The sequence below is a fragment of the Nuphar pumila genome, chromosome 6 (genome assembly GCF_984573655.1).
Source record: "Nuphar pumila chromosome 6, dmNupPumi1.hap1.1, whole genome shotgun sequence".
NCBI classification, from domain to species: Eukaryota; Viridiplantae; Streptophyta; class Magnoliopsida; order Nymphaeales; family Nymphaeaceae; genus Nuphar; species Nuphar pumila.
The window spans coordinates 17,716,815-17,744,305 of record NC_143254.1 but is presented as its reverse complement, the minus strand read 5'-3'; the positions used below and the strand labels follow the sequence as shown (position 1 = coordinate 17,744,305).

Here is a 27,491-nt window from a genome sequence, read left to right as displayed (position 1 = left end):
TTGACATGCTATGTGCCATAAGAAAAATGAAAATATAATCTACCAAGTGGGCAGTCTAATATGGTCCAAAGTCCTACCCTTCAAACCAAAAACACCAAAGTGATCAGGCCTGAGCAGTAAAATTTCACAATCTTTCCATTTAATTTTCCCATCAATCACTTCTTAGGCCTGTCAGTTCAGAAATCAACAATTCTGAGAAAAAAAGGACAGAAAAGGCAGTCCAACAAGGTCCAAGCCCTCCACCCTCTCAAATCCAAAGATGTATACAAGTAATCATCTAGCAAAGAAGTAAACTTTTCCAATATTTCCAATGAATACTTCATCAATTGTTTTAGGCCTTTCAGTTCAGGAATCAGTAAATGTGAAAAAAGAAGACACCATAAGGAATGGGAGGCTGCACTGATGTCAATTCCTGTCACGTGTAATGATTTGGTGAATAGTTGGATTCATAATAGAGTGATGTCAGTAATAGTTAAGAATACCTTTTTTCAAATTTAAAAATAGCTTTAGGAACAATAGTAGTTGAGATAGCTAGTAAAAAAATTGCACATTAGTATATAAAACCCACAACCAGATATAAAAGAACTTATATGTTGAATGCAATATAACCATGTCTTGCATCAGTATTCTTGTAAAATCCTCCTTAACATGAAACAGCTCAATAACACCTTCTGCATGGTAAGGAACGGATGAAGTGATAGGGTTGATAGATACTATGTACAAGTGCAAAAACAAATGTAAACTTCAAGAAAAATCAACAAATAGTTACCAGTATTGCGAGCAATACCTGCAAGCTAGAAACTGCAAGCTCTGATGCTTTTTCAAGGTTATCTGGGTATTTCTACACATTTAAAGCATAGAATAAAAAGTAATTAAAAGGCCAACATGCTAGAGTTTTTTCAAGGTGTATTTTAGTACTGAAAATAAGACATGGCACTTACATTGCTCCAACCTAGTAAAAGAGCAGTCGTTAGATCACCTGTCCCCTGTAGCAATGTTTACATGCATGTTAGTACCAAATTGTAACTATTGAGAGAAATATACAGAGAAAAACACAGATGTCATGATTCTATTCTTTCAAGACATATAAAAGCCATTCGATCAAAGGGAAGATGGAAAAAAAACATTTTGGAAGGAAAAATGCTGGGCCAAAGGAGACGATGGATTTGTGGAGATGGCAGGGATATTGTTTTAGAAACCTTTGAAGTCAAGGCGTTGCGACTTACACTGAGTCTTTCAATCATATCAACAATCTTCGAGAACCTGCTCATGTTTATGGAATTATTGTTCTTTTGCCAGAGGACTAAAAGGCACTTTATATGAAGGAGATACAGATAGATAAAGATTAGGAAAACTCTAAAATTTCCTTCCTTGCTATTAATTCCTAAATAATTTTAAATCAAAGGACGACAAAGATTTTATATTAAAACAGAGACCTTTGGTAGTTGCAAGAACTTTATTGGTGGAACCATAGAAGATGGAAGGATTTCCCTAATTATAAAGTGTTCCGTTCCAGTTTGGATTTGGGTTCATAATTTCCCACTGTACACTTGGTGCAATGATGTCTCTGGACCTGAGACATAGCACATGTTGATATGTCAGCAGAGATCAACAACTAATCTGAACCTACTCGAGTTCTATTCCAGATTACTGATTAGATTTCCTTTTTTTTATCCCAGTCATTACACTAGATTTTTCCAGTAGTAATATGAGAAAAAAGATGATATACTTCTAACGTATGACTACATAGTAAGAATAAATTTACAAAAAAAGAGAACTTATTCGTTAATATGAAGCACAATTATACATGTGCAGCTGCCAATGTCATCTGTCAAGAGTGACTATGTCCTTTTAAGCAGCAGCATATATGGTGACTGGATTGGTCAAGAAAGAGGACATTAAGTGCTGAATTGTTAGATGGTGACAAACTGACAAATGATTAAGAACATAGTCGCAAATATCGCAAAGGTTTTGAAAATCTGGTGATATTATCACGATATAATCATAAGCCGTGATTATTCTGAATATATCGTGAGATTTTGAAAATCTCGCTTATATTGAATATCTCGCAATAATTATCACAACCTCAAAACTACCAAACAAGGCAGAGGGCATTTGTAATGCTCAGTTTTCAAAGATTTCAGTAAAGGTAAGGGCATTTGTAATGCCCAGTTTCCAAAAATAAATTTAAAAACTGTTGCTTCACATGACTAGCCCCATGTGAGCAGCTATTTAAAATTTGAGAGTGGTCTCCATAAGGGAAAGACCCTTAAACAGAGGTGAGAAAGGTACACATTGTCCCTACTCCTTGATATAGAACTATGTAACACGGACTCTTCTAACAGCGCACCACATGCAGGTGTGACACTTGGACACGGCTTCCTTTGTGTCAGGTGAAGTCAACCACACTGAGGTCCATTTCTGTCCAAAAATAGATTCAGTTTAACCCTAACCAAGTCCAGTTTTCTCTATATTATATATATAAATACATAAATGCACACATACACGTGTGTGTGGTGTGTGTGTGTGTATATATATATATATATATATATATATATATATATATATATATAGAATCACTAGAATATGAGAAGTAATGTGTGAACCGCTATTTTCATGGATTTTTTGTTCTTTTCTCTTGAATCTAACTGTACAGATGTGATCTACATGCTTTGTTTTATAAGAACCCACTCTTGAATTATCAGATTTTGATGCGTAAACGTGATTTTTTTAAGGTTTTAAAATCAATGGCTCATAATCTTCATAAATATTCAAGCATTCAAAAGTGAAGCACTGCCAATGTCATAATCTGTCTAGTGCCTATGAACCATCACAGAAATTCCTTTTAAGCAGCAGAATAAATGGCGACTGGATTGGCCAAGAACGAGGACATTAAGTGCTGAACTGTTAGATGGTGACAAACTGACAAATGATTAAGAACATAGTCACAAATATCGCAAAGATTTTGAAAATCTCATGATATTATCACGATAAAATCATAAGCTGTGATTATTCTGACTATATCGTGAGATTTTCAAAATCTCGCTTATCTTGAATATCTCACAATAATTATCGCAACCTCAAAACCACCAAACAAGGCAGATGGCATTTGTAATGCCCAGTTTTCAAAGATTTCATTAAAGGTAAGGGCATTTGTAATGCCCAGTTTCCAAAAATAAATTAAAAAACTGTTGCCTCACATGATTAGCTCCATGTGCGCAGCTATTTAAAATTTGAGAGTAGTCTCCATAAGGGAAAGACCATGGTTGTCAGTCGAGGAAGCGGGAGCGGGAGCGGGAGCGGGAGCGGGAAGCGGTATGGGAAGCGGAAGCGGAAGCGGGGCACTTTCAAAATTTTAGGAATCGGGAAGCGTGGGACGACTTAAAAGCGAATCAAGAATCGTCTCGGAAGCAACTTAAGAAGCGAACCGGAAGCGACCTAGGAAGCAAGGAGGAAACAAAAATAAATAAAAATAAAAATAAAAATAAAATAAAATAAAAAAGGGAAAGCGAGGGGGGAGCGTGCTTCCCAAAAAAATTGGCGCTTCCCAGCACGTTTCGGAAACGCGATGTTTCGCGCTTCCCCACTAGGCTAGGTGCTTTCGGTAACTCTGAGAAAGACCCTCTTAAACAGAGGTGAGAAAGGTACTCATTATCCATTCTCCTTGATATGAGACTATGTAACACGGACTCTTCTAACAGTGCACCACATGGACACCGGTTCCTTTGTGTCAGGTGAAGTCAACCACACTGAAGTCCATTTCTATCCAAAAATAGATTTAGTTTAACCCTAACCAAGTCCAGTTTTCTCTATATTATATATATAAATACATAAATGCACACATACATACATATATATACATACATATATATATAATCACTAGAATATGAGAACTAATGTGTGAACAACTATTTTCATGGATTTTTTGTTCTTTTCTCTTGAATCTAACCGTACGAATGTGATCTACATGCTTGGTTTTATAAGAACCTGCTCTTGAATCTATTGAAAGTCAGTGTACTATATTGTATCATAGAGTTAAGTAAAGTAACTTATTAGGCTTATATGTACATACCCTATAATGATGGGGTATACTAGTCTTTTTGTTCTTTTCTTTTTCAGGTCTAAAGGGGGTCGGCACTTGTATTGTATTTAGAACTCTTATTCACGATAATCAATGTGAAAACCTTTTGCTCTCTTATTTGGTTTGTTGTATCTCCTCTAACCCTAGTCTTCTTCCCTCTTATTAGTATGTTTCAACATGGTATCAGAGCCTATCTGAGGTCGTGAGAGGAGGGCTACACTTTGAAGCTTTGTGAAGCCTTGCTGCCGTCATTTTTGAAGGCATGGGTCGTACAAACATTTGAGATTTCTCTCATCTGAAGGCAGCTTCAGGTAGATCATGATTTTAGATGATTTGTGTGTAAAAATCATCTTCATTGGAGGTACCGTTCATTTATTATGGGGTTTTCTTTGATTTTTCAAAAACAGGAGTGAACAATAACCAGATTCAAGTTTTTGCTTAATCCTTGTGAATCGTGTTAAATTGTATCTCCTAGTTACATATATTTTTATATGTATATAACGAGAGATACATATACATATATGTATATGTATCTATTGTTATATATATATATAAAAATATATATTTTCCCTTCATGTAGCCCCCAGAGATATTGTTGTCTTTTGTTCTATTTTACGCATATTTATATTTGTAAATATGTTTGTAATTTATTTATTTTTTCTTTTTTTCCTTTTCCTTTTTTCTCTTTTTTTTTTCTTTTTCTTTTTTTATTTTGTTGACTTAGTCAACCTTGGAGGGGGGTCCAACACTATTCGTTGGACCCCTCCAACGGTTAGATTTTTAACCGTTGGAGGGGCTCCAACGACTAGTGGGAGCCCCTCCAAGGCCTCCTCTCCTCTATAAAAGGGGTTGAACCCCTAGTGTAAATCCATCCAATGCTTGGAGCATTGTTCTTCAATTTGTTCAATAAAATTCTTTATATTTTTGCATTTGGGTTCTCTTTTTGTATCTTTGTGTACATTGTTTTAAGTGTTCTTGTGCCTTTGTGCACCTCTCCCTTTGTGATGGTTGTGGGTATTTAGCACTATATCTCTTTTGAGATATTTTCACATGGTATCAGAGCAAGGTTAGAGATTGAAGATCATGTGATTCTTCGTGCCTCATAAAGCGTGCATTTGGCTTCTTGGTGATTGAAGTAAGGACTTCTCTTCCATCAATATTTTGGAAGATTCTTACGACAAGCAAGACTTAAGAATCCTTCGTGGTACGTATATATTCTCCATTCTTCTATCTCTAATGGGTGAAAAAGAGTCCCACTTTTCACTTGGTTTCAAATTAAATGGCTCCAACTACCATGTTTGAGCCGGTAATATGGAGACTCACATTACATTAAGGGGAAAGGTCATTGGGGATATGTTAAAGGAACCATTCCCGAACCCGAACCTAAGATCACCATTATTGATAAGGGTGAAATAAAGGTTCTTGATGGCGAAGAAAGAGAAAAAGCTTTTGAAGAATATAACAAAAAACATGAAGAATGAGAGATGAAAAATTACAAAATTCTCTCATGGTTCTTTTCTTCCGTTGAAACGAAAATAAATGCCAATATTTTGAAGTTCAAGAAAGCCTTTTAAGTATGAGAATATCTCGAAAGAATGTATACTTCGAGAGATTTTTCCCATAAATATTACCTCCAAAAGAAGGCATTAACCCTTCAACAAGGGGAAATGTCCGTTAGAGAATATTTTGCCGAGCTATCCACCATTTGGGATGAACTTACTCTTCAAGAACCTAAATGGATTGGAGAGGCTATTGAATTAAGGGCCAAACAACTTGAAGAGGATCACTTCTTCAACTTTTTAAACGGGCTTAGTCCTGAATTAGAGCAAACTAGGTCCTCTCTATTGTCTTCTTTCTCTTCTCCCCCGTTGGAAGATGTACTTACCAAACTAAGTGGAGAAGAAACTCGATTGGAGATGAATAAAACCAATCAAAGTGTGTTGGCCATTCCCTCTAAAGATGAAGATGAGAGTGCTTATGTTGTCTCTAGACCAGGGAATAATGTAAAAACATATAAACCCCCTCACTTCAACAAAAATCAAGGAAGAAGAGAAAATGGTGGACAATATGGAAGAAGAGATTATAGCAAAATCATATGTCACTTTTGCAAAGAACCGGGTCACATTAAACCAGTATGTCCTAAATGGAAAAAGATGGTGGCTATATCTACAACTTTCCAACAATACAAGGAGGAAGGACTGTCAACTTCTAACAATGTTACATTATCTCTAAATCAAATAATGGAAGCTCTTCAACCTCTCCTCAAGGGATCCATTTCCGGAGCTGCCATGTCCACCTTCTCTCCGCCCGGTAAGATTCTTTGGCTCTTAGACTCAGGTGCATCCTTTCATATGACTCCAAATGTTTTTGCACTTTCTAAATACTAAAAAAATGTCACTCTTTTGTTTCTACAACAGATGGGGCTTCTTTTGAAATAAAGGGAATTGAAGATTTTGAAAGTCAAGGTTTTTTTGTTCCTAAAGTTAGATTTATCCCAAAATTAAATTTAAATTTGCTTTTCGTCTCTCAACTATCGAATAATGGGTGTGATATCAAATTCTCATCAAATAAATGTTGGATACAGGATCGTCGGTCCGGGAAGTTGATTGCGGAAGGCTCTAGAAATGGAGATCTATACTTTATGAAATTTCTTCAAATTCCAAAACACTCTTTTTGTAATGTTGCCCAACATAAGGATATAAATGTTTGGCATAAACGCCTTGGGCATCCAAATATTGTCAAGCTTTCTTATTTACATTTTACCAAAACTTTATGTAAGGACAACTTCAATTGTAATGATTGTATTCTTGGTAAAATGAGAAGCTTAGCTTTTGGACAAAGAATTATGTTTTCAATTAAGCCTTTTGAAATTGTGCATTCGGATGTATGGGGACTGACACTCATTGTGTCTAAGGGAGGGTTTTCATATTATGTTATTTATGTTGATGATTTTTCAAGATATAGTTGGATCTACTTCCTCAAGCATTAACATGAGGTGTTCTCTACTTTTAAGGTTTTTCATATGATGATACAAAACCAATTCAATAGTAAATTACAAATTTTTAGAACCGATTCTGGGAGAGAATATCTTTCAAATTATTTCAAAAGTTATATTGAAAATAATGGAATTATTCATCAAAGGTCTTGTCCTAAAACTCCTCAACAAAATGGATTAGCCGAACGAAAACATAGACATATAATAGAAACTACAAGAACCTTACTTATTTCTCAAAAAATTCCAAAAAGATTTTGGGTCGAAGCGGCTCTTGCATCGGTTTACCTCATAAATCGACTTCCATCCAAAAATTTGAACCAAATAACCCCTTTTGAAATCTTATATAAAAAGGAACCCGACTACAATAGACTAAGAATTTTTTGTTGTAAATGTTTTGTCCTCACCGACAAAAATGATAAATTATCTCCTAAAGCTATTCCTTGTGCATTTTTGGGTTATTCGGAAACACAAAAAGGTTTTAGATGTTATGATATTAAAAATGACAAACTATATGTTTCAAGAAACGTGACCTTTTTAGAGAACATAAGTGGTTTTGAAGAACACAAAGTTCATGAAGATAATATTAGAATATGGGCTGGATATGGATCCATTCAATAAAGGATCCATATCCATTCCCAGGTTTTGTATTTTAATGTAATATGAGTTACTAATATTAGCTTTTCAGTAGGGGGGGGCTCCGCTCCCCTGCCTCTAGAAGGTTTTTCGGCAAGGCTCGATCGAGCCCTGTGACCCTCCTCTTTTTTCCTTTTGAGGAGCTGTTCGACAGGGGGCTGAGCCCCCTGTCGGCAGGGGGCTGAGCCCCCTGTCGGCAGGGGGTTAACCCCCCTGCCTTCCTCTTTGTATGGGTCGACAGGGGGACTTTGCCCCTGTCGTCGTTGCTTGCCGGCAGGGGGCTCGGCCCCCCCTGCCATTTCGCCTTGCCGGCAGGGGGCTCTATCCCCTGCCATCTGCCCTTGTTTCATTTTTTTTCGGTAGGGGACAAGCCCCCTACCTTCTTTCTTTTCCCGGCACGGGGCGAGCCCCCCCTGTCGTTGCTCTTGTGTTCGGCAGGGGGCTTTGCACCCTGCCTTATGTTGTTGTTCCGGCAGGGGGTTGAACCCCCCTGCTCGCCTGTTGTTTTTCGGTAGGGGGCGGGGTCCCCCTGCCTTTGTGTTGCTTCTCGGCAGGGGGCTTTGTCCCCCTGCCTTCTTTTGTTTGCCGGCAGGGGGCGGAGCCCCCCCTGCACTCTTTGTTGTGCTGGCAGGGGTCGAGGTCCCCCTGCCTCCTGCGTTGTGCCAGCAGGGGGCGAAGCCCCCCCTGCTTTTCTGTTTTCGAGCAGGAGCTTGCCCCCTGCATCTCCGTGTTCTCTGGCAAGGGGCTCTGCCCCTTGCCTTGTTCTTGCTGCCGGCAGGGGGCTGCGCCCCTGTCTCGTGTTCTGACAGGGGGTGCTCCCCCCCTGCCTTGTTGTGGCAGGTATGGCAGGGAGCTTCTGCTCCCTCCCTTGCTTTTCCTTGTGCTAGCAGACAGGGAGCTCCTGCTCCCTGCCTCTGCTGTTGTTGTCAAGCAGGGCTGAGGCCCCTGCCTCTGGCACCCTTGTCTGCAGGATGCAGAGCTCCTGCCTCTGCCTCCTGCAGGCAAGAGGTCTGGTTGCCTTGTTGCTTCTTGTTTATATTCGGCATATGCTAATGTTCTGAGATCTCCAGGTTGAACGGTGGATCCAGCTCGCCCTCTGTGGCTCGAGCTCTTGCTTGCCTACGCTGCATGCGTACGAGGACCCGCAACCCCTTAAGGTAGGGGATTCTTGCGTGAAAGGACAATGAACTGATAAATGCTAAAATAAGAAAGATAACTAAAAGAGGATGATATATGTATACGTATAATATATATACGTATGTTTTTACCTTCAAGGACGCGGTTTCGCGATCCTTGTCCTCTTTACTTTCTTGCATTTTCCTTTCTGTCGCCGCCGCGCTATATGTGCCTAGGCTTTTCATTCCTGTCTTTACATTCCATGTCTTTTAACTCAAGGACGCGGTTTCGCGATCCTTGTCCTCCCTACTTTCGCACTTTACTTTCCTGCTGCCCCGCGCTTTGCGCCTTGGCATTTACTTGCTTATGTTTGCCTTGTTCTCCAGGATGCCTGGTCCTCCTTTACGTTCTTGCACTTTACTTCTTGTATTTACTTGTTGCCCCGCGCTTTATGCGCCATGGCTTTGCTTCTGCTTTACTCTTCGTATTTTACTTTCCCGTGCTGTCGTGCTTGCTCTTGCACTTACCTTTTGTATGTATTCGTCTTTACTTTGTTGCTGCGCTTCGTGCATATGCCTTGTTCGTGCATGTATCCTATCTTTGTCGCACACTCCTTTTCTTACTTGCGTTTATTGATCTATCGAGGTGCAACCCCATGCTTCGTGAGTCGTCCCTTACACTCGCGTGGTCAGTATAGGATCTCTTACCTCACGAGTTGCTTACGGGTTTGCCTGTTTGTGCGTTACGATGATCGAGGTATGATCTCATACCTCGTATGGAGCTTTAGCGTTCTACCCTCGCGGTGCGGCTTTGCCCACCGAGTCTTGTCCCTCGTTTTGCCTTTGTATTAGTATGTGCATGAGTTTGCCTCTTGTCAGCTTACACTCCCTACGTGCAGCTTCGAATGTATAGTGTACATCGTTTCACTTGGCTTACAAGCCACGACACGCACTTATGCACTTCAGTTCTCAAAAGACATCGTCTTAAGTGCGATCCTATTTTCAGGAATGTATAGCTTGTAAAGTGATAGCGGCCAGATCTCCCAAACCAATGCATTCGGGATAGGTGTGTTACAACCTTAGTTCACCTATTCGATATGACTCAGATAGCCTGGTTTAGAAGCCTGTGCACGAGTAGGGGCGGGAATCCTGGCGAGGTACTTGCGCCATCGCTAGATCGGCGCTACCTCACCTTTGATGCGAGACCTAGTTTCTAGGCTTTCTGGTTCAACCATGATTGTGGTGCCTTCTTTCGTGAAGGTATTGTTGGATCTCTTACGAGAGATCCATGTTCCTCCTCTTGTAGTTGTACCCTTAGTCTCATACGATATGTTTGGGCTACGAAAGCAGAACAAAAGGTATATAGTAACCTCTAAGCGTGTATTGACACATTAAGCTAATTCTGTTATGTTGTTTTCGCCTAATAGGCAGATTGCTCGCGATTGTCTATAGGATCCGAGCACGATCAGTTGGAACTGGAATGAATTCACTGCGGGTTTCTATAAAGTAGAAGCATTGGGATTTCCTGCGAGAGATCCATACCCCTCTTATCGTGGTTGTACTTTTGAACAGGTACATTGCGTACTACGATGAGTAGGATGAGAGGCCTATGTCTGCCTCGAACATGCAATGGCATGTGTTTGAGATCACAAGAGTGATGTTTCTACCCTAACTGAGGATTGACCCTTTTTTTTTGTATATGTGAATAGTTACGATGCGTACTGCTGTGAGTAAGATGTGAATTGTGTGCTTGTCTCGAACGCGCAATAGCGCGTATAACTCACCTAAATAATAATCATGCGCCTTCACAGGCAAGATGGTCGATTGGGTTGAAAGACCAGAGCATGAGAATGGGACGGCGGTTAAGTAACTCTCCGTCGTGCTCATTCGGAACGGTTCATCAAGAGAGAGGATGGATGGTACAAAACTCCGATGGACAGTCATATATGGCAATCTCGGGCAAAGATCCGACCTTCCCCAGTCATCGGAGGTTAGGGGAAATCTTTCGGGCCACTTCTGCAGAAGTACGGATGCGCATCCATTGGGCCTTTGTTTGCCTTTGGGGATTTACTCTATTGGTCACAGACCGTCCCCTTAGGAAGCGGACTCAGTCAGTCATTCGGGGTATAATAAAATACATAGCATAATGGAGCCCCGAATCGATCTCGGCTGTTTCTACGTTTTGCCTTGTGCGTACCCACAACGGCCTGCTCAGTAATGAGACAAGATATAACTTATGCACATGATCTTGAGATATGCATATTGTGACGTGCATTGCTTGCTTGCTTGTTAGCTCGGTAGTTAGGTATGCTATTCGTTGAGCTAGGTACGCCTGTCGAGGTGTTACCCTTGTTGGTTAAACTGCTTACGCAGTTCTGTGCTTGATAATAACTAGCTTTTCTTACTAGTTGATTGCTTATCCTATGTAGCTTACAAATTGCTTGTGATGCAATAGCTTGTGCCTCACGATTAATGTAGCTGCTGGCCGATAGGCTGAACCATATAATGGTACTTGTATTTATTTCGAATGTTGTTATGAATACCTGTCTTTTGCAATTGCTTTTGCTTGGCTGGTGGATAGAGTTAGTTACTCTTCACCTATTATATTTGTGAGATTGCTATAGTGGTCTGTTCAAGCACTCTGATCCTTCCTGCTCTTTTACGTAGCTGTCTGCTTTACTAGAGCTTTGCTTACTCCACAGCACATTTGGTTAGATCTGCTAGTCTTGCTTGTTCCTGCTTGAGCTAGCGTTTATCTTACTTATTGCAGCTTCTGCTCTTTCTTGTCCTTTGCACCCCTACTAGTCTGTTGTGTGACTGACCCATTTTCATGGGCAGGTGGTGAACAGGTTGAGACAGCTTGCGATGGCATGATGACGCGATGCACTCAAGGCAATGCCCTTTCCTGACGTTGCGCTCCTGGGGATACTTTTGATAGATGCGGTATAAGGTTTCTTTGAAAGCATCTCTTTTGATTATAACTCTGCATTTCTAAAACTATATTACCAAAATGTGGTTCTTCTTTTCATTTCAATAAAATATATATTTAAACTGCAAATAGGTTTGTAAGGGGGAATCTGCTTTTGGTTATAATGTGCCCAAGGTCTAGGGACTTGTTGTTTTGAACCTGATCTTCCGCTGAACTTCTGTTTTAAACTCTGATAAATGATTGATTTCAAAGCTTTCAACCTTTTTCATAAAAGGTTTCAAGTCCACGATTTTGGGGCGTTACAATTTATTGCCTTCTTATGGCAGTTGTGTTGTCCATCACAGACTTTTATATGATGCATCAATCTTTTTGGCCTTGTTATTATTGAATCAAAGATGTTTGTTGGGGTGAGTTATGTGCACCTGGTGTTATGTCATTTTAGATTTGTCAAATTGTAGTTTGACTCTAAGTAACTGTTATGTGATCTCTGATTGTGAGTGTGTGGTATCACTCATTTGTTCTTTGGCCATTGACTTCATTATGGATGCTTTTAATTATGTGTATCTGTGATGGCTATCTATTTTTTGAAACCATGGTATTTTGAAATATGGTTAAAATTAATATTGGTTGCATTAGTGTGCTTCTATTACAAGCCTTCTTACCTCGGTTGTCTTTTTCTTTTTATGCCTCTTATCTAAGTGTCATTATATGTACACAAGAGATGTTTAATCACACTTTCGTGTGTGATTTTTAGCCCATTATTGGCTTTGTACTCTTAACCTAGTAGCTCATACACTTGTTAAGTGTTATTATATATAGACAAGAGATGTTGATTCACACCTTCGTGTGTGATTTTTAGCAAATTGTTGGCTTTGTACTCTTGTTCTAGTCGCTGATACATTAGATTGTGAGTGTCACTATATATAAACAAGAAATATTTATTCACACTTTTGTGTGTGGTTTTTAGCCCATTGTTGGCTTTGTACTCTTGTTCTAGTCGCTAATACACTCGTTTCAAGTGTCATTATATGTAGACAAGAGGGGTTTTTACACACCTTCGTGTGTGTCTTTGGCCCTTTAATGGCATGTTGTTTATGCTTTTGGTCTAGTCATTGATACACTTGATATTTGAGGTTTGGAGTAGGAGATGATTGCTTGTGATGGTTAAACTGCTGCTCTAATTTACTCATTCAAATGTTTGAGAATTTTTAATCTATTCAAAATTGTCTAACTCATCTTCTCTTTTATGAGAAATGATTGATTGAAATAATTTCATGCATCTTGCATTGTATTATTAAAGTTGGTTTTTACTTGCTTATATCATTCCCTTTGTCATATGGGATCTTTTAATTCTTTAATGAATCTCTTAAAAATCTTTATTACTTGTTCCTTCCTTGTATGGAAAAATATGTATCTATAAAAATTCATGTATTTCATTGATAATATATATATATATATATATATATATATATATATATATATATATATTTGGTCCTCTATACTTAAAATCACTCTAGGATGGGTGAGTGAATTATGTTTTTAATTGATTATCATGTCCACATTTGTGGTATGCATAAATTTAATTAACTCATCTTTTATTTGATAAAAATTGTTATCTTTTCATTGTTGTTTCTGTTAAATTATATTACCGAAACCTTGTAATCTTATATATTTTATATATAGAGAGGATGATAAATATACATATATGATATATATGTATATGTATCTATCCACTTATATATAAAATATATATATTTCCTTATTTTAGCCATAGGGGTAGTTTAGTCATTTTCATAGTTTTACGCACATTCATTTTCGTGAATGTGATTGTAATCTTTATTTTTATTTTCTTTTCTTTTCTTTCTTTCTTATTTTTTACTTTTTGCTTTTGTACCAAATGGTACCTTGGGGGGCCCACTCAAACCCTCGAAGGCCCCTTCATGTTGGTTATAAATAGGGGTTCTCCCCTTGTAACTCTTAAGGCTTTGGGTCAAAGCTCAAGTATTTTTAATAAGAGTTCTCTTATTTTTTTTAAGCCTTAGTGCATTTGTGAGCCATCGTGGGTTGTGCCTTCGTGCACGAGTGTTCTAAGTGTTCTTATTGTGTTCTTGTGCACACGCTTTTTATCAAGAACTTTGGGTCTTGATTATAGTGTCTCTTTTTAAGACACTTTTACATGGTATCAAAGAAAGGTTTGAAGAAGGAAGATTGTGTGGTTCTTCACATTCTTGGGTGCCTCGAAAAACGTGCCTTCAAGTTTTTGGAGATTGGCGTGGATTCGTTCCTTCGTTCAATATTTTAGAAGTCTTCTTCATCAAGTAAGATCTAGATTTCTATTGTGGTACGTATCTTTTTTCACCTTCTCTCCTCTCTAATGGGCGAAAAAGACTCACTTCTCCCTTGGATTTAAACTCAATGGCTCAAACTATCATGTTTGGGCCAGAAACATGGAAGCCCATATCAAAGGAAAGGGACTTTGGGGATATGTTCAAGGTTCAATACCGGAACCCGAACAAAAAATTACGATGGTTGAAAAAGGAGAAATAAAAATCCTGGAAGGTGAAGAGAGACAAAAGGCTGTTAAAGAATATTCAAAAAAATATGAGCAATGGGAAATGAGAAATGAGAAATTTCAAGATCCTATCTTGGATCTTCCCATTCGTTGAAACCAAGATCAATGCCAACATAATCAAATTCAAGAAAGCCTCCGAAGCTTAGCAATATCTTGAGAAGATGTATACTTCAAGAGACTTGTCTCACAAGTATTATCTTCAAAAGAGGGCCTTGACCCTACAACAAAATGAGATGTCTATTCAAGAATACTTTGCCGAATTATCCTCTATTTGAGATGAGCTTACCATGCTTGAGCCCAAATGGAGTGGCGAAGCTATTGAACTTAGATATAACCAATTAGAGGAAGATCACTTCTTTAACTTCCTAAATGGACTTAGACCCGAATTTGAACAAATTCGGTCATCTCTTCTATCTTGTTTCACGTCTCCTTCCATTGAAGATGTTATTACCAAATTAAGTGGGGAAGAAACCCGTATGGGCATTTGCAAAAACAATCCAAGCATTCTTGCAACCTCCTCTAATCAAGAAGAAAGTGAAGGAGTAAACGCCATTTCAAGACCGGGTAACAATTTGAGAACTTACAAACCTCCTCATTTTAAAAATCAAAATCGAGGAAATGGGCAAAGTGAAAAAATAGACTATAGCAAACTAGTTTGCCACTTTTGTAAAGAGTCGGGGCACATAAAACCAATTTGCCCAAAGTAGAAGAAGTTGTTAGCCATGGCTACCACAACTCAACCAGAAGAACGGCCATCCTCTTCCAATACAACACTCTCCCTACAACAAATTGTGGAAGCTTTCAACCTCTTCTCAAAGGAGGAATTTATGGAGCCGCCATGTTAATCTCTTCTCCTCCCGGTAAGACCTCTTGGCTTTTAAATTCGGGTGCATTATTTCATATGACCCCAAGTATTTGTTCTCTTTTCAAATATTCAAAAAATTCCTCTCCATCCTTTGTCTCAACTGCGGATGAAACATCTCTTGAAATTAAAGGAATTGAAAATTTTGAAAAACAAGATTTTTTTATTCCAAAGATTAGATTCATACCAAAACTTAACTTAAATTTGCTTTCGGTCTCTCAACTCTCGGATCATGGATGTGATATAAAATTCTCATCTAATAAACGTTGGATACAGGATCGCCGGTCCAGGAGGTTGATTGGGGAAGGCTCTAGGAGAGAAGATCTATACTAATGTCGACTTCCTCCAAATTCTCAAGAATCAATTTTGTAATGTTGTCCAAAATAAAGACATTTATGTGTAGCACAAAAGACTTCGACATCCCAATATTGTTAAAATTTTCTATTTACCTTTTGTTAAATATCTTTGTAAAGGTGATTTTACATGTAATGAATGCACTCTTGGAAAAATGAAAAGCTTACCTTTCAATCAAAGATCTATGTTTACAACAAAACCTTTTGAAATTGTTCATTCCGATGTATGGGGACCGGCACCTATGTTGTCAAAAGGAGGATTTTCATATTATGTGATCTTTGTTGACGATTACACTAGGTATTGTTTAAACATAAAGTTTTTATAACTTTCAAAACTTATCATATGATGATTTTAAACCAATTCAATGGAAAGTTAAAAATTCTTAGAACTGATTCTGGAGGAGAATATATTTCAAATGAATTCAAGAGTTATCTTGAAAGTTATGGCATTCTCTATCAAAAATTGTGTCCAAAAACACCCCAACAAAATGGATTAGCTGAACAAAAATATAGACATATTATTGAAACAACTCAAACTCTACTTATCTCGCAAAACATTCCAAAAAAATTCTGGGCTGAGGTGACTCTCACATCTGTCTATCTCATAAATAGGCTTCTATCTAAAAATTTGAATAAAATTTCTCCTTTTGAAAAATTATACACAAAAGAACCTGACTATAGTAGATTAAGAGTTTTTTATGTAAATGTTTTGTCCTTAGAGACAAAAATGATAAGCTTTCCCCAAAAGCCATCACATGTGCTTTTCTTGGTTATTCTGAAACCCAAAAGGGGTTTCGGTACTATGATGTTAAAAACGACAAATTGTATGTATCCAAAATGTGAGTTTTCTGAAAAATGTTAGCGGTTTTGAAAGTCATGAACCTCATGATGAAAATGCGGATTATTCTTTTCTGTTTGAGTTACTATCCAAAAATGATGATACAAGTGATGATAAATCAACTCAGAATGACTCAAGCGATAATGAGATCGAGGAAAATAATATCTTACTATACTCACCTCCCCACCAACATACCGATGAAAGAATATCTAGAGATCCTATCACATATGCCCATAGAGACAAAAACACTTTTAGAAGTGCAATTGAAAGATATAATGAAACTAGTAGGACTATCTCTTCAAATGAGGAGAATCTGCGAAGAATTGATAGAAATAGGAAAGCGCCCACTAAATTTATCTCTTATGATTCTTTTTCACCTAAACATAGAGCCTGTCTCAGTGTCATTAACTTATATATAGAACATAGAAATTTTGAAGAAGCTAGAAAAAGTCCTGAATGGATAGAAGCTATGGATAATGAACTTGGAGCCCTAAGAAGAGCTAAGACTTGGGAATTTCAAGATCTTCCGAAAGGTAAGAAAACCATAGGATGTAGATGGATTTTTAAGGTCAAAACCAAGAACGATGAATCTCTTGAAAGATACAAAGCTCGTCTAGTAGCCAAGGGATATAGTAAAAAATACGAAATTGACTATGAAGAAACCTTTGCTCCTGTTACAAGGATGGTATCTGTCAGATATCGCATCACCATAGCATCTATCAAGACATGGAACATCTATCAAATAGATGTCAAAAATGCCTTTCTCAATGACAACCTAAACGAAGAAGTATATATGGATGCTCCTCCAGAAATGGAGACTCCTAAAGAAAAAATTCTTCGTCTACGAAAAGCTCTTTATGGTATTAAACAAGCCCCTAAGGCTTGGTATGATAGATTTAACTCTGTAATGCTAGAAAATGGTTTTTCCTCATGCTTTACTGACACAACTTTGTTTGTCAAGAAATCTAACACGGGAATAGTAATATTACTCTTGTATGTTGATGATATGTTAATAACTGATAATGATTCTAAAGGAATTAGGAACATAAAATCCATTTTAAAAGATAAATTTGAGATGTTCGACTTAGGATTTCTGACATATTTCTTGGGGATTGAGGTTGCATATTCTCATAAAGGTTACTTTATATCTCAAACTAAGCTTGCTTCTGAGATTCTTGACAGGTCAGGTATTACAGATTGACAAAGTTTGTGAAACTCCTGCTATAGTGGGAACCAAAATGAAAATTGATGATGGCACCCCTCTTGAAGATCCCACTCCTTATCGACAACATGTGGGATCGTTAATGTATCCAAGTATTACTAGACCAAACATCTCTCATGTCGTTCATACCGTAAGTCAATTTCAACATGCACCAACATCCGTTCATATGAGTGCAGTTTTGCGGATCATCAGATACATAAAGGGGTCATTAAATAAGGGAGTATTCTTATCATCTTCCTCTGAATTGAATTTAATTGCTTATACTAACTCTGATTGGGGAGGTGACCCAAATAACCGTCACTCCACCACTGACTTTTGCGTGTTTTTAGGAGACTCATTGATATCGTGGAGATGTAAAAAACAACAAAAAGTGTCATTATCTTCTACTGAAGCTGAATATCGAATCATGACAACGACTACCATGAAAATTGTGTGGATTCATCAGCTATTAGAAGATATGAGGATTAATGTAGAAGGGCCCACCAAGCTTTGCGGTGATAACAAAAGTGCAATTTATATTGCCAAAAATCACACATTTCATGAGCGTACCAAGCACATTGAAATGGGCTGTCACTATGTTCGTGAAGCATATCTGAAAGGAGTCATTGATCTTCCATATGTAACTTCAGAATATCAGTTAGCAGACTTCTTCACCAAAGCGTCGTGTGCTCCGCGTTTCAACTGTTTTCTTGGCAAACTTTCGGTCATCTTGCCCTAAGTTTGAGGGGAGGTGTTAAATCATATTACTGAAACCTTGTAATCTTATATATTATATAGAGAGAGAGGATGATACATATACATATATGATATATATGTATATGTATTTATCCACTTATATATATAAAATATATATATTTCCTTATTTTAGCCATAGGGGTAGTTTAGTCATTTTCACAGTTTTACGCACATTCATTTTCGTGAATGTGATTGTAATCTTTATTTTTCTTTTATTTTCTTTCTTTTTTATTTTTTACTTTTTGCTTTTGTACCAAAAGGTACCTTAGGGGGGGCACTCAAATAGACGTTGGGCCCCTCCAACAGTCACATTTGTGACTGTTGGAGGGGCTCCAACGACTATGAGTGGAGGCCCTCCAAGGCCCCTTCATGTTAGTTATAAATAGGGGTTCTCCCCTTTAACTCTTAAGGCTTTGGGTCAAAGCCCAAGTATTTTTAATAAGAGTTTTCTTATTCTTTTTATGCCTTAGTGCATTTGTGAGCCATCGTGGGTTGTGCCTTCCTGCATGAGTGTTCTAAGTGTTCTTATTGTGTTCTTGTGCACATGCTTTTTATCAAGAACTTTGGGTCTTGATTATAGTGTCTCCTTTTAAGACACTTTTACATGATTTCATGTGCATTAAATATGTTGTAACTGCATGATGCATATATGTGTATTAGCATGGTTCACATAATTGCATGCATGAAGTTAATTAGCCATTTCTAGATATTTTGAGTTCTCTAAATAAAGATTCTTTTTCTTACCTTTGTGTATTTGTACTCCTTTGTGAGTATTTCATTGTGCCTTTGTGCACTTAGCCTCTTTGTGATTCTTGTGGGTTAATCAAGTCATCTTTGAACTTGATCTTATTAAAGATATTTTCACATTGAAGTCATTTTTTAGACTTGATTCCTTTTTTTAAGGCATTTTCACATGGTGCTTGCTTGATTGAAATGCCTAAGATATTTTTTATTATCTCTTCTTAATGAATCATATGCCCTTTAAATAATCAAATCTTCTTATGATCAATGCTATGGTTTCTTATGATTATGATTTAATTTCATCTTTGGGGGATACTCCTCTTGTCTTTCTTAATATCTAATGATTCAAAAAATTATTACTATTTTGTTTACATCACTCTATTCTTGCTTTAAAATATCTTGTTAAAATTTTGCAACTTTTGGGCTAGCATATTTTTCTTGTGTACTTGGAGTCTTTTTTTGTTTTGTTCTTTCTCTACAGGTTCTTAAGGATGTGATACCTTCGATACATCATGGAGATGGCCAATGAAGCTTGCTTGGGGGATGATCACCAATAAAGGCATTGGAAGACTTATATTTGCAAAATTTTTTGATATGTTATAAAGATGGTGATTTCCATTAAAGAATCTTGAAGTCCTTCCCTTCGTTTCTCCAAACTTTTCGTCCTCTCCCCGTAAAGTTTGAGGGGGCATGTTAAAATGTAAATTGTAACATATATATATATAATATTATTATATATATATATTTTTTTTCTTTTTATTATTTTTCATTTTTCTTCATTTCCTTTTTTGTATCTAGTTCGGTTTAAACTAGATTTTTAATATAGTCAAGTTCCTAGTTGGAACTTGACTAAGAAATAGTTATTGGACTCTAGTTCAACAGTTATAATAAGAGACGTTGGACTAGAGTCGGTCCAAATACTCTTTTTATGAGCGCTCAAAGTGAGCTCTCTTCACTCGCTTTTTTGTATAAATAGGGGTGAACCCCTTCAACATTTGTACTCAATGCTTCTTAAGCATTTTTGTCATAAATAAAGATTTATTTATTTTTTTGTGCTCTTTCATTTATACCCTTTTATGGGTTTTGTTTGAAGTGTCTTTTATAGACATTAGTTTGAGAGATTAGCGTGCCTTATGGAAGATCACCATTTCATTACAATATTTTCCCTATAAGAGCAAGGATTGAAAACCTCCTGAGATATTCCATTGCCGAGAAATTACCGAGAATGATATTTGTGACTGATTAAGAATGACAAACAGGAAACCAGTTTCAAGAGCAAGATTAGGAACCTAGTAAATGGATTATGTATATTTGTAACAGGTAGACAAAAACCTTCAGGAAGGACCAGATAAGTAATGTCTTCCAAACTTGCTAAAAAATATCCAAGAACAAACAAGAATGTTTGAGAAACCTCCACAAAAATTACTCAATATAAAAAACCAGATGTTCCATGGCTGTTTCAGCCTTCGGCAGAAAACTACCAGCTGCATTCATTCATTTAATTCAAGACCATATTTTAAGAAAGAGTTGGACAGAGATATTGCCAACCCAGAGCAACAAATTTATCAAAACGAGAGTAATAAATGGAAACCATATGCTGCTACAAAGAATTTGGATCGAACATCATACAGTGAAATATGCAGGTATCTTTGGTATCACAATCTTGAACTGCTCAGGCGACTTCCCCTGCAAGAATTGTACACATATAAAGTCTCACCATGCAGAACTGGCAGAAGGAAAGCAATAAAAGCAATTCCTTAAAACTAGCAGGATATACAGCATTTCACTTATTGGATGGGTTATTTTTCAGTAACCTACCCAAATCCAGTTTATCGCATGTTGCCTATGTCTAATTGCCATTCAGTATCTTGAATGTGTTCAGATCTGGACCATGCCTGTTAAGATCTGAGCCACGTGCGAGTAGTTTCAAAAATATGTATGCAGTGGGCTGTGTAAATGTTTGAGTTCAGATCTGAACCGTGGTGTTCAAATCTGAACCACATACATGTTTGTAATTTCAAACTTACAGTGAAACTATGTAAGTTTGAGGGAGGGTGTTACGATGGATGTATTCTTTTGTAAATAATATACATATATATATATATTAATATAAAATATATAATATACAATATATATAAAATATATTTATATATATATATATATTATATTGTATGTATATATAAATATTATATATATATATGATTAGTCAACATTAGTTGACTTCTAGCTGTTGGACCCTCTCCATTGACTAAAAAGAGCTCTTCTACTTTTACTCTCTTCTCCCCTTTATAAAGAAGTAGGTGTGTGCATATGTGAGGTTTGAGAGAGTGATGTAGTTTTTTAGGTTTTCAGTGTTTTGACTGTTGTAGTGAGGCTCGTTTGTAATTTTTCATTTTCTTTTGCATTATTTGAATTTCATACTTAATAAAATTGTTTATTTTTAAGTCTTGTGTTCTATGGGTATTTTCATTGTGAATGAGTGTTTAACTACATTGTATTCTTGTCTCATGGGACATATTCTGGAGTGCATTAGGATCTGAACCATTTTATGACATACCCGTACCCACGTGACAGGTATACAACAATATTTTCTTATATAACTTGTACTTCCTGAAACTGCTGGAAGAACATGGATGGGTATATATCTGGTTGGATGCTCATAAAGTTCATATCATTGCGAAAACTTAGTAATTATGAAGTCAAGAGCAACTAAGGGGTTCCAAAACACCATAGCACTGATATCTAAGAGGGTTCCAGACGAGTCTCGCATGAGAGAGAGGTGCAAGTTTGCATCATTTTCTGTGGCAGCCAGCCTTGAATTATTTGGGTAATCTAACCCTCAAATGATACAGTCAAAACAATGCATGAATGCAATCATCCCCTCTAAAGCATATTGACTATGGTATTAAAGAGACACTTGGTCTGTCATTTTAGACCAGATCCTTATCTTCATAATCATAACCACTGGATTTATTTCTGGTTCAATGTAACTTTTTTTTTATCATGGTTTTCCTTGAATTTTTAAATTAATCAAGAAATGCTGGTTTTTCAGTTGCCTAGGACCTAAAAATCATATCGTAAGTAGAAAGAATTATTTTATCTTATATTCTCTGCATGTGTGCATGCATATATACATCAAACCTATATGAGTAGCATATATGTACAAGTGCAGGAGTTGTATCCGTAGACATTGACATCTATAAATTTCAAAAGAACTGTATATGAAAGCCCTTTATGTGAGAAATCTTATTAAAGAATTATAATTGTGGCCATAAACAATGCGCTTTTCAAAATGAATCTTCAATCATACAATCAGCTTTGGAAAAAGAATCAAGAATACCTTCACTTTCTGATGACTTCCAATGAGAAGCAAATTGTCTCCAATATGCATACTTGTTATCACCACCTACAGATGATGATGATGATGATGATGATCAACACAATTATTAGACACTAAATTTATCCAAGAAAATCATAGACAACAATATATATGAAAACATAATTTTAGAAATTCAAATGGAAAATAAATACATGTGTGATGGACATGATGCTAGGGAATGTCAATCAATTATTCTCTTGCATAGAAGTGTGTGGAAATCATGCCCTAATGTAGTTTTAACATAAAGGAGAGAGAAAGAAAGAGAGAGATGCAGCCTATGTCACAAAGATACATGGACACGAGGACACAAGATGCAGGTTTGAGTCACAAGTTCAAAAAAAAATCAAAAATAGGACAGGACTCCTTTTTCCTTGTCCTCCTGTCACAGGAGGACAAGGAATTTTTTAATTTTTAATCAATAAAAAACCATTTTATATTTTAATATCTAAAAATACCTTTTTTATTGAAATAATATTAAAAAGTAGTTTAAAACTATTAAAATAATGGCCATGCAAATCTGCCTCCAAATCAGCACGTTTGTGCATGTCCGTTTGTGTCACTAGTGACACATGGCCAAAATGGTGTCCCTATTACATAGAATAGGGCTCGCATCCTCCTGTTGTGTGTGTGTAGGATATATATTTGCTACAATTGAGTTGGAATCTCATGATGCAAGTTGTTTTGACTCAATCTGACCACATAGATTTGTTCGACATACTCTATTTAGTAAGAATTGACTCTTGGATTGATACATTCATAGCCATTGATTTTTAGATATATATAAAGGTTGTTAGACTAGAAAGCAGAAGCGGGAAACGATATGGGAAGTGGAAGTGAGAAACGAGGCATTTTAAAAATTATAGGAAGCGAGAAGCGAAGTATCAATTTGAAAGTGAGACAGAAATAAAAAAGTAATATGAGAACTAAATAGGAATCAAACAAGAAGCAAATAAATACTAAAATAAAATTGATTATTTTTATGTCATGATTTTCAGTAAAAGAATTATTTTTTTGTTAAAATCTAACAATGATGGTTATATTTAGAGAAAGCACATGAGAAGTGAGTGGAAGCATGAGAGAAAGCACATGAAAAACATGAAAAAAATCATGACAATGCATGTGGGAAGCATAAAAGAAAAATGGGGGAATCGAGATTCCCATAAACTTTCGAAAGCGAGGAATATTGTGTTTCTAAAGTGAGTTTCTGGAAAGCACGCTTCCCACCTACCTAAGAAGCTTTTGGTAACATTGATATTGTTAAGTTGTAACATATATATATATATCAGTGTCACCGATATCGCCGATATATTGAAAATATCAGGATATTTTCAATATCAGAAAATTATATTTATTGTAATAATATCGCAATATTATCACGATAAATATGGCTACAGAAAGGGAAGGAAAGAAGGAAGAGATTTTGGGAATTAACTAAGAGTCATTGGACCCTACCCAACCGCAAGATTTTTAGTTGTTGGGTAGGTCCCAACGACTCTCTATGAGCTCCCTCTTGTATATAATGGGGTTTGCCCCCTCTCATTTGTAACACTTCTTTAAGGGATTATTCCCTAATAATATTTATTATTTTTATGTGTGATTCTCAGCCCTTAGTGGCTTATTCTTGTGTTTTCATGTGTTGACCCATAAGTGGTCATATTATCTAAGTGTTTTCTTTCCCATAAGAGGCACAACAAAGCATATATTTCAGTTTGTGACGGAGAGAACTTTTGTTGTCTCCAAACCGCTTGAATTAATACACTTGGATGTTTGGGGTCTTGCTCTTGTTGTCTCTAAAGGAGAATTTACTTATTATGTGATATTTGTAGATGCTCTCGTTTCACTTGGATTTTCTTTCTTAGACACAAATATGAAGTTTTTGAAACTTTCAAAACTTTTCACAACCTTGTTAAAATCAATATTTCTATTTTTCAGTCTAATTCAAGGGGAGAGTATATGTCAAAAGACTTTAAAAATTATTTGAAAAATCATGGCATTTTACATCAAAGATCTTGTGCAAACATGCCTCAACAAAATGGTTTGGCCGAAAGAAAACATTACTTCAGTTTACCTCATAAACAGACTTCCTTCAACCAAACTTCAAAATATTTCTCCCTATGAGAAACTTTATAAAACTACCCCTGACTATTTCAGACTAAGGACTTTTGGATGTAAATGTTTTGTCCTTACAAATAAAAATGATAAACTTTCACCTAGAGTCATTCCTTGTGTATTTTTGTTATGGAGAAACCCAAAAAGGATTTAATGTTATGACTTAAAACATGATAAACTCTATATATCAAGGAATGTTACCCTTATAGAGCAAGAAAGTTTCTTTGATTTAAATATGCCTATTAAAGAAAAAAATGATTACTCTTTTCTTGAGTTACTTCCTAAATGTAACGATGATATATTAAAAGATGATGTTAATGATGAACATCGATTCAACATCTAGTATAGTGAGTCTAATGACATTACTGATGAACCTCCAGTTATCGAATATGGAAGAAGAACTGCTGAACAATATTCTAGCATAGAACTAAGCACTCTTAGGAAATCCACTAGAATACATAAGCCTCTAGATAGATTTGTATCCTATGAAAACTTCGCTCCTCAATAATAGAGCCTCTCTAGCCAAGATTTTTTCTTACTTTGAACCTTCCTCATACAATCAGGCCAAAAATTACCTTGAATGGATGAGTGCTATGAATGATGAAATACAAGCCTTAAAAAAATTAAAAACCTAGGATTTAAAAAGTCCTCTGTAATGAGATATGCGGAAAAACAAAGGGTGCAATAAGCGCTTACAACATCCACCAATGGACAAACAAAAGGGATAACACCCAAATCCACAAAGAGACAACACAACATAAAAATATAAATGTCTCTTATTGAAAGGAGAGAGAACTCTCAAGAGTGAAAAATACAAGAGGGATTCACCCCTATATATACACAAAAAAGGAGGGGAGGGATGGCCTTATGGCCTTAAAAGAAGAGTCACATAGGGGGCTCCCCATGGAGTCGTTGGGAGCCCCCAACGGTCACAAATGTGATCGTTGGGGGCCCCATCGATTCCATGGTGGGGCCCCTTATGTGAGTAAAAAACAAAAAATAAAAAAAGGAAAAAATAAAGTGCAAAAATAAATACAAAAGAAAAGGGAAAATAACAAGTACCCCTATCGGGTACTTGTGAAATGACTAAAATACCCCTATTGGGTATTTTAGATAATATATATATAAACATATATATATATATTACATGTATTTTAACACCCTCCCTCAAGCTTTATGGGGATATAACCGAAAGCTTGTTAAGGATAAACAAAAAACGAGGAGCAGCAAGGGCTTTAGTGAAGAAGTCCGTCAACTGGTACTCGGATGTGACGTAAGGTAGTGCTATGGTTCCTGTTAGGTATTCATCATGTACGTAATGACAGTCCATCTCAATGTGCTTAGTACGCTCATGAAAGGTGTGATTGCTTGCAATATAAATTGCGCTTTTGTTGTCACAACACATCTTCGAAGGAGTAGATATGACAATGCCCATATCACTGAGGAGACTTCTTAGCCATACAAGTTTCATGGTTGTAGTAGCCATAGCACGATATTCCGCTTCCGTTAAAGATAAGGATACTTTGTGTTGTTTCTTGCATCTCCAAGAAATCATAGAGTCACCTAAGAAAACACAAAAACCCGTAGTTGAGACTCTGTCATTGGGATTTCCTCCCCAATCAACATCAGTATAAGCAATTAAATCAAGTGATGAAGAGGAGGAAAGAAAAACTCCCTTAGTTATGGTGTTTTTTATGTATCTGACGATCCTTAAGACTGCACTCATGTGCACGATTGTAGGTGCATGTTGAAACTAGCTGACAGAGTGGACAACATGAGCTATGTCTGGCCGAGTGATGGATAAGTAGGTTAGAGACCCAACAAATTGACGGTAGGGAGTAGGATCCTCGAGAGGTGTTCCATCTTCCAATCTTAACTTTGCATTGATGACTTCAGGGGTTTCTGTCTTCTTATCATTGGAGATACCAGACTTGGAACAAATGTCAACAACAAGTTTCATCTGAGAGAGAATGTACCCTCGAGGAGAGTACGCCACTTCAATTCCTAAAAAATATCTTAAGAAACCAAGGTCAGACATGTCAAAATTTTCTTTTAAAACTTTCTTAATATCATTAATTCTTTGCTCATCACTTCCAGTGATGATCATATCATCAACATACAGTAGTAGAATAACTACTGAAGACCCTGCACTTTTCACAAACAAAGCAGTGTCAGTATAACATGAACGAAAATTCAAACTTGTCATTAAATTACTAAATCTATCATGCCAAGCCTTTGGGGCTTGTTTCAAACCATATAATGCCTTTTTAAGTTTGAGAATTTTATTTTTACCAATACATACTCCTGGTGGAGGATCCATGTAAACCTCTTCATTTAATTCACCATTTAGGAATGCATTCCTAACATCTAGTTGATAGATAGGTCATTTCTTAACTGACGCAACGACGATAAGAGTCCTAACACTAGTCATCCTAGCTATGGGTGCGAAAGTTTCTTCATAGTCTATACTGTATTCTTGAGTGTATCATTTTGCTACTAATCTGGCTTTTATAGCGTTCTAATGAACCATCACTTTTAGTTTTAATTTTGAAGACCCATCTACATCCAATCGATCTCTTTCCAGTGGGTAATGAAGTTATTTCCCAAGTTTTTGCCTTTTCAAGGGCACTAAGCTCTAATTCATGGCTTCAACCCATTGGGGAATGTTCTTGGCTTCATTATAATGTGAAGGTTCATGAAATGAGTGTAACGCAATTAGACACGCTCTATACCTTGGAGTTAGAGACTCATAGGAAACAAACCTATTAGGAGGATTGGAGATTCGACCGGATCTCCTTAAAGAGGTTTCTTCTATGTTGGACCCTTGAGAGTATTTTTCTAAGGCGCTCATTTGAGCTTGTTGACCACGCCTAACATAGGTTTGGATTGGTCTATCGCTTTTATTTTCAACATTGTTAAGAGGAATA

The 27,491-nt window shown here is 36.7% G+C and overlaps 1 protein-coding gene across 1 annotated transcript in view; it reads right to left on the bottom strand.

Annotated features, from left to right (window-relative positions):
- Positions 1-27,491, bottom strand: part of LOC149834157 (pyridoxal kinase-like) — a 67,865-nt gene that overhangs the window by 541 nt on the left and 39,833 nt on the right. The window contains exons 9-12 of the mRNA XM_090011256.1: positions 22,417-22,482; positions 20,706-20,762; positions 942-986; positions 788-841 (exon numbers count right to left, since the gene is read on the bottom strand). Coding sequence (XP_089867382.1) covers positions 788-841; positions 942-986; positions 20,706-20,762; positions 22,417-22,482 — 222 coding nt within the window. The remainder of the gene's footprint in view (positions 1-787; positions 842-941; positions 987-20,705; positions 20,763-22,416; positions 22,483-27,491) is intronic.